Below are 15231 nucleotides of genomic sequence, written 5' to 3'. Positions count from 1 at the left end.
ATTAGAAAGATGGAGGCATGCACTGTAAAGGAGAGGAAAGTTTGTGGTCTTTAAGTTCTGTTTTGAATGTGTCCATGAGATGCTCCACCATTATGTTACTTAAAAAAAAAAATTAAATTTTGCTGAATCTTACAATTTGGCAAAGATCTTCTTGATGGGCATCACAGTGACCAAATGTCTTTATGATGGAGGCTTCTGCAAATATTTACTTGGGCTCAGTGGATTAGTGTATGTGTTGAAGCCAAAACCATTCTTCTGCAAGCCACAAGATCCAAACTGTTGCAAATCTGCTCCGGACGAAGCCACATGCTCAATGACTATATGGCTCGTATTGACAATACTGTCGTTAACCTCTGCCCGAAATGTAGACGGGCCCTCACGATACACAGCATATCTTTAACTGTGCAGCAGCTTGTCACGAACGAGGCTCGAGGGCGGACCCATATGCACGACTCAAGAGGCAAGCAGGCAGTACAAGAGGTCTTTTATTTGTTCCGAGGTCGGTTACCAGCAAGTCAGTCTAAACGAACAGAAGTACTAGTCGCGGCAGGCTTACAAGGGGTGGTCAGGGAACAGGCGTAGGTCGGTACACACGGGAATACGATCAGAGATATGGGAGTGCTGGAACGGTGCATGAATCGCAACGGTCTGGCGCTGGACCAGTCATCCCCATGGTCCTATATACACCGCGAGAACCCGCAGAGCCAGGGCTGGACCACGACACAGCTCCCACCACGCTGACCATAATGCACCTGTGGAAGTGGCTGCATTCCTAAAACTAGAAGTCGACTGATCAATGCGATTGCCTGGCTACAACAACAATGTGTTGAAATTATTAAATGGAGAAATTGGTCACAAAAATGCATGGGGCTGGTAAAGATAGTATACTGGTATGAAAAAGGATAGCAGAAAAGATTAAGAGGTTGCTCTACCCATTGCTACCAATATATTGGTATATGAACATATCTTTTACTCCACTTAATCTGTATACAATAAAGGACCCAAATTGCAAGTGAAGAGAAAAACTTACCAAATAAAAAAGGGAACAAAAACCCCAATATCCAGGTTCTCTGTTGTTATATTTTGTGATTCATAATGAACATATTTTCAGTGGAAGACAAGTCTGGGCTGTTAGAAGTCTTGTACTCAAAGTTTTACTACAAAGCTACACTGATGTAATGTGGATAATTAGGCTTGGCATTGTTTTGACGACAGGGACATCCCAGAAAAAGACTAGGTTGGATGGCAGCACAGATGGCTCCAAAATCTGTATGTACCTTGCATCATAAATGGTGCCTTCACAGATGTGCAAGCTACCCATGTCATGGACACTAACACATCTCAATATCACCACAGATGCAGGCTTTTGAACTTTGCGCTAACAATAATCCGGGCCACGAATGCTGGCTTTTGAGTTTTGTGCTAATAATCCAGATAGTTGGGTTTTTTTTGGCCCGCAAGACATGATGGTCATGAGATTGCATGCGTGCGTCACCGTAAATAGTAACTGGGAAGTGTTGTGTGGTAACAGCCAAAAAAGCAAGTATAACAGCGAGTCATTGTTCTGTTATTACTACTCCCGCCATTGAGGAGATAAAACAAAAATATAATGAAAAAAAAATAAATGTAAAAAATGTTCAAGCGTTTGAGCCAGAATACACACAGGCGGAACTTGACGTGTTGGAGAGGTGGTGTGACGCTCACGGAGGGCATAATATAGACCTCAGAGATGTTCCAAACAGGCTCGTTTCGAAAGACTGGTGTTCGTGTTCTCTTTTTGACCTAATGCCAACTGTGGCGGAATACCAGTGTTGTCGTGAGTTTGAAAAGGTCGAATAAAAAAGGTGTCAACGGGCAGGAGGCCGGTTACAGACACGGGGAGAACATGCAAACTCAAAAATGCAAATGCAAAATTGAACAGCTGCGCCACCGTGGCACCTCATAAAGTATGTTGTTCCTTATACAGTACCAGCACGAGAGACTATAACTCAGTAGCTAATAACCAGTAATGATTAGATGCGTGAAAATTTCCCCGACTGATGAACGAGCCACATCTGTGACAGCCACAGCTTTCTCTTATCAGGTTGACCCCACAGGAGGTTAAAGAAGGACTAATTTGGATGCATTTTCTCAGTTTTGTTTCAGTTTGGTGTAGAACACGTTGGTATCTTGGCTTAGCTCGAATGAATGGTCTGTTATGCTAAGCACTGGTGACATCAAGGGCAGGGTCAAGTATGTTTCTTACGGGTCTGGGTGTGAAAGCTACCACATATCCAGATTTCTTTTGGATTTCAAAAATGTTTGTTAGTTTCTTAGTATCTTTTTTTTCAATTAATGTAATAATACTATTACTTCACATTGGAGGGTTTATTGTACATAAGAATTTTGGGGAGAGTCTTCCTTTAAACGGCATATAATTTATGTATTTTTAGGAATCAAACCAATATTCGTCATGATTTATGCTGGAAAATAAATAATTTACAGCCTCCCATTCTAAGAGCAACAGCCTGTCACAAAACGTGAGAAGGTCTGTGATATGCTGAAATTACGTAACAATACTACTAGAGTTAATTCACCATATTAACTTGTTTATACACCTGATATAAAAATGTACAGAGGTGAGGTAACTGCACACTGTAAGACACAACTATAGTTGGCAACTTTCAGTCATTGTGCCCCAAACAAAATGCTCTTCAAATAAGAGATTGTTTCAAAAATTATTTTATTCCCCCCCCCCCCCCCCCCCCCAAAAAAAAAAAAATCAGTACTTTATAAATGAACTTGAATTTAATTGTTTGGAGTTTTAGACATGTAATAGAGCTTATCGAAGCTCAGGTGAGTCATGAACTAAGAAGTGAATGAAAAACTACATTTTCTAACCACCATGAAACCAGAACAGAGAAAAATCAAAGAGGAATCTGTGATCTGATCTCAAAACTAAAACTCAAAATTTAAATAACACAGTTTCTTATTTCTTGCTACACAAACGTTTTGACTTTCGTAAAAGGTCCAAGCTTTTTCTGCTGCGTTTCAGAGATTTCTCTCCCTCACAAACAAGTTCCCCGGCTGGAGAGGAGATTTCTGCCCCATCACTTGGCAACCCTAATGTAGGAAGACTGGAAGCAGTGGAAGACACAGAATCATTGTTGGATGAAGAGGGGACAGATGTTCTGGACGTGGATCCCCCCATAGCATTACTGTCCATTAGTTCACGGAGTTTGTGTTCCAGCTCGGCAAGGCGGGCATTCTGTTCACCAATAACATGTGTCTGTTCAAGCAGCTTCTGCTCTTGGTCCTGCAGCTGCTTCTGCTGTTCCAACTGCTTGACGCGCATTTCTTGCATCTCCCGCCGCAAAACTGTCACAGACGCCCCGTTGACCTTCACTTGCTGCTGCACTTTGGTCATCTCAGAGCGTGATGGTCCATTTTTGGCCAGCAAGGACATGGTGGTCAGAGAACCAGATGGACCTGCCACTAAAAGAAACAATTTGTTAAAACTACTTAGATTCCTAAATGTAGTTCACAATAATACCATTTACACATGATCCACGGGTTATGATGGTCCCAACAGTGTTTAAAGCGTAAGAGCAGTGCAGAATGCATTGTGGTTTAAGAGGTTCATGTGGCACAGTTTTTCCACAATTATCATGACATTGTTTTTTTGGCATACTTGGCAAATAAATTGTTGTCAAATTGTTGAAATACTACCCATTCATACAGCCCACGATGAGACCCCCAAAAGAATTGGCTGAGAAGTTGCTTTTTGCTCACCATTATGAGCATGGTCTATGAATAAGCATACCTTTTGAGCTTGTTCCACAGTATACTCCATATACTGGATTTTATTAGTATTCCTACTCCTTCAAATTTGAAATTTTCAAGAGGAAAAAAATTTAAAAACTGGTATGAAAAACTATCTGGCTTCTACTCAAACACCCTAAAACAAATTTCAGTGCAATGTCCAACAGAAATTACCTTCTGTTAAATAAGCATTCATCTCTGTGTAATCTAGTGATAGTATGAATGTGATGAAAAAATAAACCGCACCATGAAGCCAAAGAAAAATGAACACATTTGAGTTGGAGAAGTTTAAAGCAGGGTTAGGTTGTAAATCAAATGCACCAATATACTGTACAGTTGTACCTAAGCATACAAAAATAATCCGTTTCAGAAGTTGTAAAGCGCATTTTACATGTAAAAAGCTTAATCCGTTTCAAGCCTCCCCACCCCCGCCAAAAATAAGCATTCAAAGTACATAATGTAAAGAATAATAAACATTATGTTCATTTACCTTTGGCTTTGAGCGACTATGCGAACGGAAGGTTGAGTGACAAGTAAAAGGCATTGTGGGGGCTGAAGGAGGAGGCGAAAATTTGACAGTTGACAGAAAACATACATACATATGCACGCGCACCCTAATGCACGCACACCATTTAATTCCACTAAAGTTTCATAGGGCCCTTTGTTAATAAAGATGAATAAACTTGCAAAAAACTAACAAAAAAACCCTCACAAAACATTTGCTGGTTTCCTATGTGTGCTTGCATGATTCGGTGACAGGCAGGTGTCCAAGTGAAACACAAAGCATCATGGGTAAAGAATGACGTCCTTCCTACCCAATAGGATGCCAGGAAGATGCTTTGGTGACCGTCAATGGGAGAGCAGCTCTATAACACCACACAAGCCAAGATACAGGATGTGTATCATGGGTAAAGATTGACGCCCTCTCCTAGCCAATGGGATGCCAGGAAGACGCTACGGCAATAGCAAATGGGAGAGCAGCTTATCCGCACAACACAAACCAAGATACACAATGTTTACGTTCAGTGGAGTTTGGGGGCTGCAAATCCAGCAACTATCTTTTCCTTTCATAACCTGAATGTCCTTCTTAACAAGAGAATATTTTTCAGAATTTTTCATTACTCGACACGTTCATAAGTAGAAGTACCACTCTATATGGAAAGATGAAGCAACTGCAAACATACCAAGAAATGTCTGTCTACCTAGATTGATATACAGTAATCCCTCGCTATATCATGGTTGATTTATTGAGCATTCAGCGCATTGCATATTTATTTTTTTTGATAACCTTGTCTCCACATCTTTGGGTCAGTTAGCATTGCAGTCTATTTGACTATAATGTGGCAGGAGCGGCTCACACAAGGACAAATAGATCATTTTATTTTGCAGAAAAAAACTGAGCAATTATATATATATATTATATATATATATATTATATATATATAACTGTGTTGTGAACTAAAGGCAGATAATTATTTTTTGACTCACAAGAGTTTCTTTTGTGTTCTTTTTTCGCCAAAAGCCTGCTTATCGTACAGGTCAAGTGGTGATAAGGCAGGCTAAAATTCTGTATTACATATTTTAAATGTTCTGGTACCCACATAAATAGATCCAATGCTATTTCATGGTTTTTCACTTTTCGCAGGCTGTTTTTGTCCCAATAACCGAATAAAAACGAGGGATTACTGTACAGTGCCTTGTAAAAGTATTCGGCCCCCTTGAACTTTTCAACCTTTCGCCACATTTCAGGCTTCAAACATAAAGATATCAAATTACAATTTTCTGACAAGAATAAACAACAAGTGGGACACAATCATGAAGTGGAATGAAATTTATTGGATATTTTAAACTTTTTTAATAAATAAAAACCTAAAAAGTGGGGCGTGCAATATTATTTGCCCTCCTTGCATTAATAATTTGTAGCGCCACCTTGCACCCTGCAATTACACCTGCAAGTCGGTTGGGATATGTCACTTTTGCACGTCGAGAGACTTAAATTCTTGCCCATTCTTACTTGCAAAAGAGCTGGAGCTCAGTGATGTTGGATGGAGGGCGTTTGTGAAAAGCAGTCTTCAGGTCTGCCCACACTGTGTCTCACTTGTTGTTGATTCTTGACAAAAAAAAAAAAAATATATATATATCTTTATGTTTGAAGCCTGAAATGTGGTGAAAGGTACAAAAGTTCAAGGGGGCCGAAAACTTTCATAAAGCACTGTATTTGGCAAGTTACCAAATTGCTAATCAATGCAGATAACCTGCATGCCAACAGTTAACACAGGTCACTGTGTGTTTACCACGAAATACATTGTCAAATAACCTAGCCGACATACAACATAGGTATCACACGCGCACTCATTTGGAACAAATACAAGTAAAGCACATATTTTAGAATCTATAATTAAAGTGCAATGCCAATCTTTTTTTGTATTAAAAAAAAGCATGCAAGCTACGAGAGGAAATGACCTGTTTTTTAGCCTGTTCGCTTTTCTAATATCTTGCTGTATTTTTCATTTTTTGATCTTGTATATTTCCCATTGACTGCAAAAATTGAGGGGTGACAAGCACATTTTTGGGTCATCCTCCATTTGGAGGTCTAAAAAAAAGTCATGGCCTCCGCCCACACAAAGTACTCAACCTACATTTGCCCCTGTGTGTGTGAATTTATATATATTGCAAAAATAGAGACCCTTTCTAAATAATCAAAATCTTATTGAAAAGTTCATTTCCAAAATTTCATTCAAAAAGTTAAACTCTCATTGATTAAAGATTTTGGGCCCACAATTTAAACAATTTCCATTACAGTTTTTTACAATTTGGGCTTCCAAATCATAAAATCCACAAAATCAGGAATTAAAAAGAATACTGTGAAGAAATCATTTACATGTTTTTCATGGAAAAAGAAATTAAGGTCACATTGAAACAAAGCGAATTCATTGTACTTTAAAAATGCTATGCTAATTCAGTGCTTTGTTCGAAATCCCTTTGTTTGAATAACTGCATGGATGGGCTTTGGCTTTGAGGCATTAAGCCTGTAGCATTGCAGGGGAGTTAAAGAAGCAAAGATTTCCTTGATGCTTCTTCTTTGTTTTTGGGTCTGGTTTTCCTCATTTTCCTTATGATAATACTTCATAGATTCTCAATGGGGTCGAGTTGGCTGTCTAGTCAAGCACTGGATGGAATGAGCATCAAACCAGGTTTTGCTACAGGCGGTATAGAGGGAATGCCCCTTCGTCATAATATCACGTGATTTTTATTTACGCCGCTGTACTGCCGGTCAAACAACATATTGAAAGTTAATTCAGTTGGGATGAAACGAAAATGTCTGACAGGACGACACCCAGAGTTTTGTCCTATACTGTTAAACATTTAAAAGGTCAAAATAAATGAAGGTACGTGGAAAAATTAGAAACACTTGGTATAGAGTATCCGTTTTTAATGCTGAAGTCGATGTTTTATTAATGTTAATTCGCTTCAATGTCTTGGACAAATGGATATGTATCTGGTAAATAAGTCAAGATTTACACAAGAGTTTGAAAGCGTATAAAAGTCTGGATGCATATAAATACTTCGTTGCTAATGCTTCATTGCAGAGGCTAGATACAGGCTCAATTAAAATATACAAGCTCCCTTGATCTGTTCTCAATCAGGAATAAATTCCACATAGTGATGGACCCACTCAGATTTTTTCAATACAAATACCAAACTATGATTGGGAAAACAATTTCGGACACTGAGTCGTCTCCTCCATAAACATTTTTTGTATTTGTTTTTAAAATACGCACTATTCTCAAATGAGTCAACTTGAAATTATAAATACTTCTTAATAATGAGATAATAAGAGAGAATAATTCCTACCTGAAATGAAATGATCGCAACATAGGCGTGTATTTCGTTGGGCACCTTTCACCCCATTTCTTCTTCTTCTTTTCCTTTTAGCTTGTCCTGTTAGGGGTCGCCACAGCGTGTCATCTTTTTCCATCTTAGCCCATCTCCTGCATCTTCCTCCCAAACCCCAACTGTCCTCATGTCCTCACCACATCATCAACCTTCTCTTTGGTCTTCCTCTCGCTCTTTTGCCTGGCATCTCCATCCTCAGCACCCTTCCACCAATATACTAACTCTCTCGCCTCTGGACATGTCCAAACCATGTCAGATCTTTTCAGCTCCCATTCTATTGAATGATATCTTTGAAGAACTGTCTCATATATTGCACAACAAGGTCTTGGGCATTGTGAAAAATCTGCTCCGGTTCAGAGACTCCCGCACTGCTGAGCTTTGTTTGACTGGCAATATGGCGTCAGAAACAAGCAGTGACGTAACGCGCACGAGCTCTATGGGTCAGGTCCTGCTGGAAGATGAAATCTGCATCTCTATACAGATCCTCAGCAGAGTCATGATCTCTGAAATGTTTTGGTAGACTCTTGCGAAACCAGGATTTATCAACACCTGCATTGGACATTGCACCTCAAATCATGACTGACCTCAAGCAGGTTGGGTGCTTTTCTTCATCAGTCTTCCGCTAAACCCTTGGACCTTGATTCCGGAATGCAAGGCCAACATTACTATCATCGAAAAACAGGACAGTGGAATGCTGTCCAGGTCTTCTCTTTGGCCAAGCTGAGATCCCTCCTATGTTGGTTCAGGCTCAGAAGTGACTTGACCTGTTGCCCAGCTCGCGGATATGTCTGAATATGATGGTTTTTGAAGCTGTGACTCCTCTCTCATTCTTCTCTTTCAGGATCGCTGCTAGATTCTCGAATCTTTGGTTTGTTAATCCAATAATGCCGACTCGACTTTCCATGAACTTGGACACGGCACTCTGAACAGCCAGGTTCCTTAGCTTACCCATTCTATGAATCGCATAAATGACGACCTTCTTGCCGGGTATCAAGTCTGCAATCTCCCCATAATGAACCGAACTAGGACAAATGTAGGACACTGAAGCAAACTGACACCTGGGGAAACTTGTCCAGTTGCTTTGACTTTAGTAGATTCGTGTGTAACACTCGGTTTAAAACAATGTCTGAAACATCTGGGATGGTTTCATCACTGTTTTAATTTTTTTGAATCCTGATTTTGAGACTTTTATGAGCTTAAAAGTCTGCACGCATACAAATACACTGAAGAAAATAAGTACTTGAACACCCTGCTATATTGCACGGTCTCCCACTTAGAAATCATGGAGGGGTCTGAAATTTTCATCGTAGGTGCATGTCCACTGTGAGAGAGATAATCTAAAAAGAAAAACACAGAAATCACATTGTATGATGTTTATAACGATTTATTTGTGTGATACAGCTGCAAGTAAGTATTTGAACAAATATCAGCTCGAATTCTGACACTCAAAGACCTGTTAGTCCACCTTTAAAGGTCCACCTCCACTCCATGTATTATCCTGAACCAGATGCACCTGTATGAGGTCGTTAGCTGCACAAAGATACCGGTCCACCCGTACAATCAGTAAGAGTCAAACTTGTAACATGGCCAAGACCAAACAGCTGTCCAAAGACACCAGAGACAAAATTGTACAACTCCACACGGCTGGAAAGGGCTACGGAGAAATTGCCAAGCCACATAGTGAAAAAAGGTCCACTGATGGGAGCAATCATTAGAAAATGGAAGAAGCTAAACATGACGGTCAATCTCAATTGCATAGAACCCTAACCCTAACCCACCTCACCTTGTGGGGTCTCAATGATCCTTAGAAAGGTGAGGAATCAGCCCAAGACTACACAACAGGATTTCGTCAATGACCTGAAAAGAGCTGGGACCACTGTTTCCAAGGTGACGTCATAGTTTGAAATCATGCATGGCACGGAAGGTTCCCCTGCTTAAAACAGCACACGTCAAGGCCCGTCTTAAGTTTGCCAATGACCATTTGGATGATACAGAGGAGTCATGGGAGAAAGTTTTGTGGTCAGATGAGACCAAAATGGAACTTTTTGGTCATAATTCGACTTACCGTGTTTGAAGAAAGACGAATGATGAGTTCCATTCCAAGAAAACCATACCTACTGTGAAGCATGGTGCTCGCATCATGCTTTGGGGGTGTTTTACTGCACGTGGGACAGGACGACTGCACTGTATTAAGGAGAGGATGACCGCGGCCATGTATTGTGAGATTTTGGGAAACAACCTCTTTCCCTCAGTCAGAGCATTGAAGATGGGTCATGGCTGGGTCTTTCAACATGACGATGAACCGAAGCACACAGCCAGGAAAACCAAGGAGTGGCTCCGTAAGAAGCCTATCAAGGTTCTGGCGTAGCCTAGCCAGTCTCCAGACCTATACCCGATAGAAAATCTTTGGAGGGAGTTTAAAATGTGTTTATCAGCGACAGCTCGGAAAGCTGTCTGATCTAGAGAAGATCTGTGTGGAGGAGTGGGCCAAAATCCCTCCTGCAGTTGGTGCAAACCTGGTGAACAACTGCAGGAAATGCTTAACCTCTGTAATTGCAAAGAAAGGCTACTGTACCAAATATTAACATTGGTTTTCTCAGGTGTTCAAATACTTATTTGCAACTGTATCACACAAATAAATTGTTAAAAAAAATCATACATTGTGATTTCTGGATTTTTCTTTTTAGATTATCTCTCTCACAGTGGACAAGCACCAACGATGAACATTTCAGATCTCTCAATGATTTCCAAGTGGGAGAACTTGCAATATAGCAGGGTGTTCAAATACTTATTTTCTTCACTGTACTTTGTTGCTGGATCTGTTCTCAATCAAGAATAAATCCGACGGTGATGGACCCTCTCAGATTTTCTCAATACAAATACCAATATTTAAAAAAAAAAACGACCCTTGGTTTTACACAAACTCGCATTCATTAACGATGACTGTTAAAAAAAAATTTAGGACAGGGAGTCGTCTCCTCCGTACATCTCTCTGTGACAGACGGTTTATTAATTTTTTTTTTAATACAGATTGTTCTCAAATGAGACAATTTAGCATTATAAATACTTGATAATTTGAGATTGAGAAGAATAATTCCGACCTGAAATGAAATGATCGCTATACCGGCGTATGTATTTCGTTGGGCACCATCCATCCCGTTTAATTGGCGAAATCCATTGATCTTTTCTTGTCTTTTTAGCTGGTATTCCATCAAATGATCTATTTGAAGAACTGTCTCATCTATTGTGACGATTAACAGCACAACAGGTTTCGGGCATTGTGAAAAATCTGCTCTGGTTCAACGACTCCCGTACTGACGAGCAGCTTTGTTTGACCGGCAATCCATAGAATTTTTCTCGTCTTTTCAGCTAGTATTCTATAGAATGTTATCTTTGAAGAACTGTCTCGTCTAATATGACAACCAACAGCGCAACAGGTCTTGGGCATTATAAATAATCTGCTCCGGTTCAACGACTCCGAAACTGCCAAGCAGGTTTGTCTGACCGGCAACATGGGGCTGTGAAAACGGTGACGTCACGTGCACGAGCTCTATAGTCATAGAACACAATACAGTGTTTCCTCGTTATTCCCGGGTAGGGATGGGGGGTTCCCTTCCTTACACATGTCCTGCATCTTTCTCTCTCACACCAACTGCCCTCATGTCTTCCCTCACAACATCTATCAACTTTCTATTTGGTCTTCCGCCGACACCTTTGGCTGGCAGCTCCATCCTCAGCACCGTTCTACAAACCTAACTCTTTGCCTCTGGACATGTCCAAACCATTGAAGTCTGCTCCCTCGAACCTTGTCTCCAAAACAACCAACTTTGGCTGTCGCTCTAATGAGTTAAGACATTTTTACAAGTAATTGCTTCTGAACTCTCACTTCGTGTCTGAGCAAACACACTAAGCCCATGACCGCCCCCTTTGACCAGTGTAAGCAACATCAGACGTATGCACTGTGGTCAGGTCAGTGTCATCCATTGAAGCTACAGAGCTCATTAAAGATTCAGATTACAGCATTTACATTCTCATAAGAATATTTTTAAGAACAATTTTGTGTTTTTGCAAACCTGCAATGAAAATATAAAAAAAAAAAAAATACATTGCAAACCAAACCAAGCCAGCTATAACTTAATTTGAAAGGTCGGTTCCAATTTTGTTTTAATTATTTTTTTTCAACCCACAATGAGATCTGAATTTAGATCTCTTGACCATCATTGTGCTCCTCCACGGTGTTCTCGGTTGCCTCAGGATGGTCTTAGTTTTAACAGGAGTGACAGCATACATGGCATATGTGATTTTCGAGGTTAAATTGTCCAAAAGTTCAACTGTCTCAGCATTCACAGTCTGTGGCACAGCCACAGTCTCCAAAAACTTAGTGGCAGGAGATTTATGTACATTTTCCTCATAGAGATAGAGAATGTCTGAATTTTTGGAAGAATCTGTAATTCAAAAAATACACAAAAATTTTGAGAAATAGCCACGATAGAATTTCAACATCCTTAGAGATGACCAGGTCTAAGATGTGACCCTGAGTGTGAGTTGGACTCTTAATAATGTTGAGAGAGGTCAAATGTGTCTAGTATTGCAGAAAGTTCTTAATCCACAATGATATCCCTGTCGGTTTTTCTTGGTGTAAAACTGAATTATTGAGGGCAGAATATCTTAAGCAATACATGGTGAAAGATCAATGATGGTCCCAAACAGTTTAAGGTTAATATTATGTTGCCTCCTATATTTAAAATACAGAATTAGCTTTTTGTGCACTGTATTGTCTGTGCTTTCATCCTCGATCAGGCCGTGCCAAGGTGGAATTTTAACATATATTCGATCTCATCCTGTACTTTCTACTTTAGCTTCAGACCAGACCTTTATTTTTACTCAAACAAGAGAAAATCTCATCCAGTTTCACCACTATTTCTTCTATTATTCACATACCCCGAAATTCATTAAAGGAACAACACTTATTTTTTTTTTTAACTTTTACCATTATTATCGAGAGTAAACATAAGCAAATAATGTATAACTCTCTTTGCTCTACGTTGCCCAGACTGTGTTGTTAATAAAGCACCTGGTGGTGGACGGTGTTTGTAATTATGAGTGTACCCCTCTAAGAGCCGGAGGGGAAAGAGTCAGGTAAACTAGCAGGAGCCCGTGTGCTTCCGTGTTGAACAACAACAACAAAAAAAAGTGTCAAGTTGTGGTTCACTGCGATCAGTTTTCACGTCCACTGAGAATGTGTGACAAGTGCGCAGCTGCATTGGTCTGGAATTGTTTTTTTTTTTTTTTATATCCATGCACTTTAAAAAGACGGAATCCCTCCTATAAACGGAAAAATCACATCTGCTATATTTGTGCAACTATAAGATCCACTTGAAGTTCTTAAATTTGCTGCAAAATCAGACAGCAAACCGTGTGTGATCCCATATGATGGTGCTCACGAGGCAGTGAGGAATTATTGCATTTCACAGCTGTAACCAGAGAAATCTTAATTGCCTCACACAGTGCCTGTGTTGGCATTACTAACAATGTTGCACACACTCATGGTGTCACATCGAAACTAAAATTATTACACCACAGGAAAGGGAAAAGCATAACTAGTAAATAACAACACAAATAAATGACTTGAGAAATAATTGACAAACCATGCACTTTAAATACTATTTACATACTCCCTGCATGATTTGTGGCACTAAGGACCTCCTCTTTATGATCATTTTCGTTTCGTTGTAACACTGTGTGTGTGTGTGTACATCGTCAGTAATGACATGCCTACACACACAGTGTGTGGGGCAATGCAAGCTTCTTCTGGTTACAGATGTGAAATGCAATTGTTGCTCACTGCTTGCTTCATCAGCGCCATCATATGGTAGTTTACAGACAAGGTAAAACAAGCGCTGCCATGCATGCTAGGAGGGTAACCAGAACCAGAATCAGCTTTAATGGCCAGGTACATAACAACACACAAGGAATTTGTCTTCGGCAGTGTAACCAGTGTAATAAAGTGTACTGTGGACAAGTCACAACAACATTTTCAGATGTTGGAACTCCATGCACCACAAGGTTGATTGTAATAAAACAAAAGGGAAAAATACATTTATTTATTTTTACGTTACGTTAATTTTACGTTGAGGCCTTGCAACAGTGTCTCCAATGTGAGGACTCCCCAGCTGGACCCAAAGCTTAAGAATCCCTGGTGAAAGAGCGGAGCAGAAAAGTTAAGGTCTGGATTTCCCGGTCTGTAATTTGAACGTAAGAACAAGACTCCTGATAAAGGTGGCAAAAAACAGTTTCCTCTGCAGGTGTACCGGCTCGCTCTTAAAGAAAGCGTGACAAGCTTGGTCATCAAGGGGAGGCTCAGAGTCAGAGCTGCTCCTGTGCATGGAACATGACCACTAACTTGTTTAAAAAAGTTATTGAAATATCATGTTGCAGCCATAAAATTAGGAGGTGGCTTGGCATCAGGTTACGAAGCTCACTGAACACCTCCCTAGTTCAATGTTCCAGTCACATCCCACTGGGAGGAAGATCCGGGGATGACCCAAAAACACGCTGAAGTACTAGATGTCTGGACTCTCCTGCGAGGAGTGAAGTCTGGGCTTCCCTGCTAATGCTGCTGCCCCCGCCACATGACCTTGGATAAGTGTAAGAAAATGGATGCATGGATAAACCGTATCAGTTTATTTTTACTTCTAATTTTTTTTCCTACTTAAGCCAGCTGTACATAATAGAAGTTAAAGGTTGAAATAGTTTTAAAAAAAATTATCTTAGTGTATTTTTTTTTATAAACAAGGGAGTGTAGGCTTTATATCAACTGTATGTGAATAAATGGATACACTTGCGGCCAGAAGTTTACATACACTGCCAAAAATACACGTTTCATTTTTTTGCCTCGCTGTTAGAATAGTACAGGACATGTATGAGGGCAGCAGAACAGTGGTGAGGTGTACCGTAGATGGGACAGAAGAATTTAAGTTGGAGGTGGGACTGGATCAGGGATCAGCTGATCGATGAGGTTAGATTGGAATCCCCTTGGACCATGATGTTCACAGATATTGTGATTTGCAGTGAAAGCAGGGAGCAGGTGGAGGCACAATTAGAAAGATGGAGGCATCCACTGGAAAGGAGAGGAATGAAGATTTACCGAAGTAAAACAGAATATATGTGTGTGAATGAGAGGGTTGGAGGGGGAACTGTGAGGCTACAGGGAGAAGAGATAGCGAGGTTGGACGAATTGAAATACTTGGGGTCAACAATCCAGAGCAATGGTGAGTGTGGTAAGAAAGTGAAGAAACGGATCCAAGCAGGTTGGACCAGCTGGCAGTGGTCTCTGGTGTGTTATGTGACAGAAGAGTCTCTGCAAGGATGAAGGGCAAAGTTTATAAAACAGTGGTCAGGCCAGCCATGATGTACAGATTAGAGACGGTGGCCCTGAAAAAAACACAGGAAGCAGAACTTTGAGGTAGCAGAAAATAAGATGCTCAGGTTCTCGCTTGGTGTGAACAGTTTGGATAGGATTAGAAATAAGAT

At 40.3% G+C, this 15231-nt stretch overlaps 1 protein-coding gene across 5 annotated transcripts in view; it reads right to left on the bottom strand.

Moving 5' to 3' along the window:
• Positions 1–2738: 2738 nt before the first annotated feature.
• Positions 2739–15231, bottom strand: part of fbxo28 (F-box protein 28) — a 112061-nt gene continuing 99568 nt past the window's right edge. For 3 of the 5 annotated variants that reach the window (XM_061836837.1, XM_061836838.1, XM_061836839.1), the window contains one exon: positions 2739–3474. In XM_061836837.1, the coding sequence (XP_061692821.1) occupies positions 2969–3474 (506 nt within the window). In that variant the 3' untranslated portion in view covers positions 2739–2968. Of the gene's footprint in view, positions 3475–13971; positions 14336–15231 lie in introns of those variants that run through there. The other 2 variants (XM_061836841.1, XM_061836840.1) reach the window with 2 other exon arrangements.

The sequence above is a fragment of the Syngnathoides biaculeatus genome, chromosome 12 (genome assembly GCF_019802595.1).
Source record: "Syngnathoides biaculeatus isolate LvHL_M chromosome 12, ASM1980259v1, whole genome shotgun sequence".
In the NCBI taxonomy this organism is placed as follows: Eukaryota; Metazoa; Chordata; class Actinopteri; order Syngnathiformes; family Syngnathidae; genus Syngnathoides; species Syngnathoides biaculeatus.
This window is presented reverse-complemented; position numbering and strand designations above follow the sequence as displayed.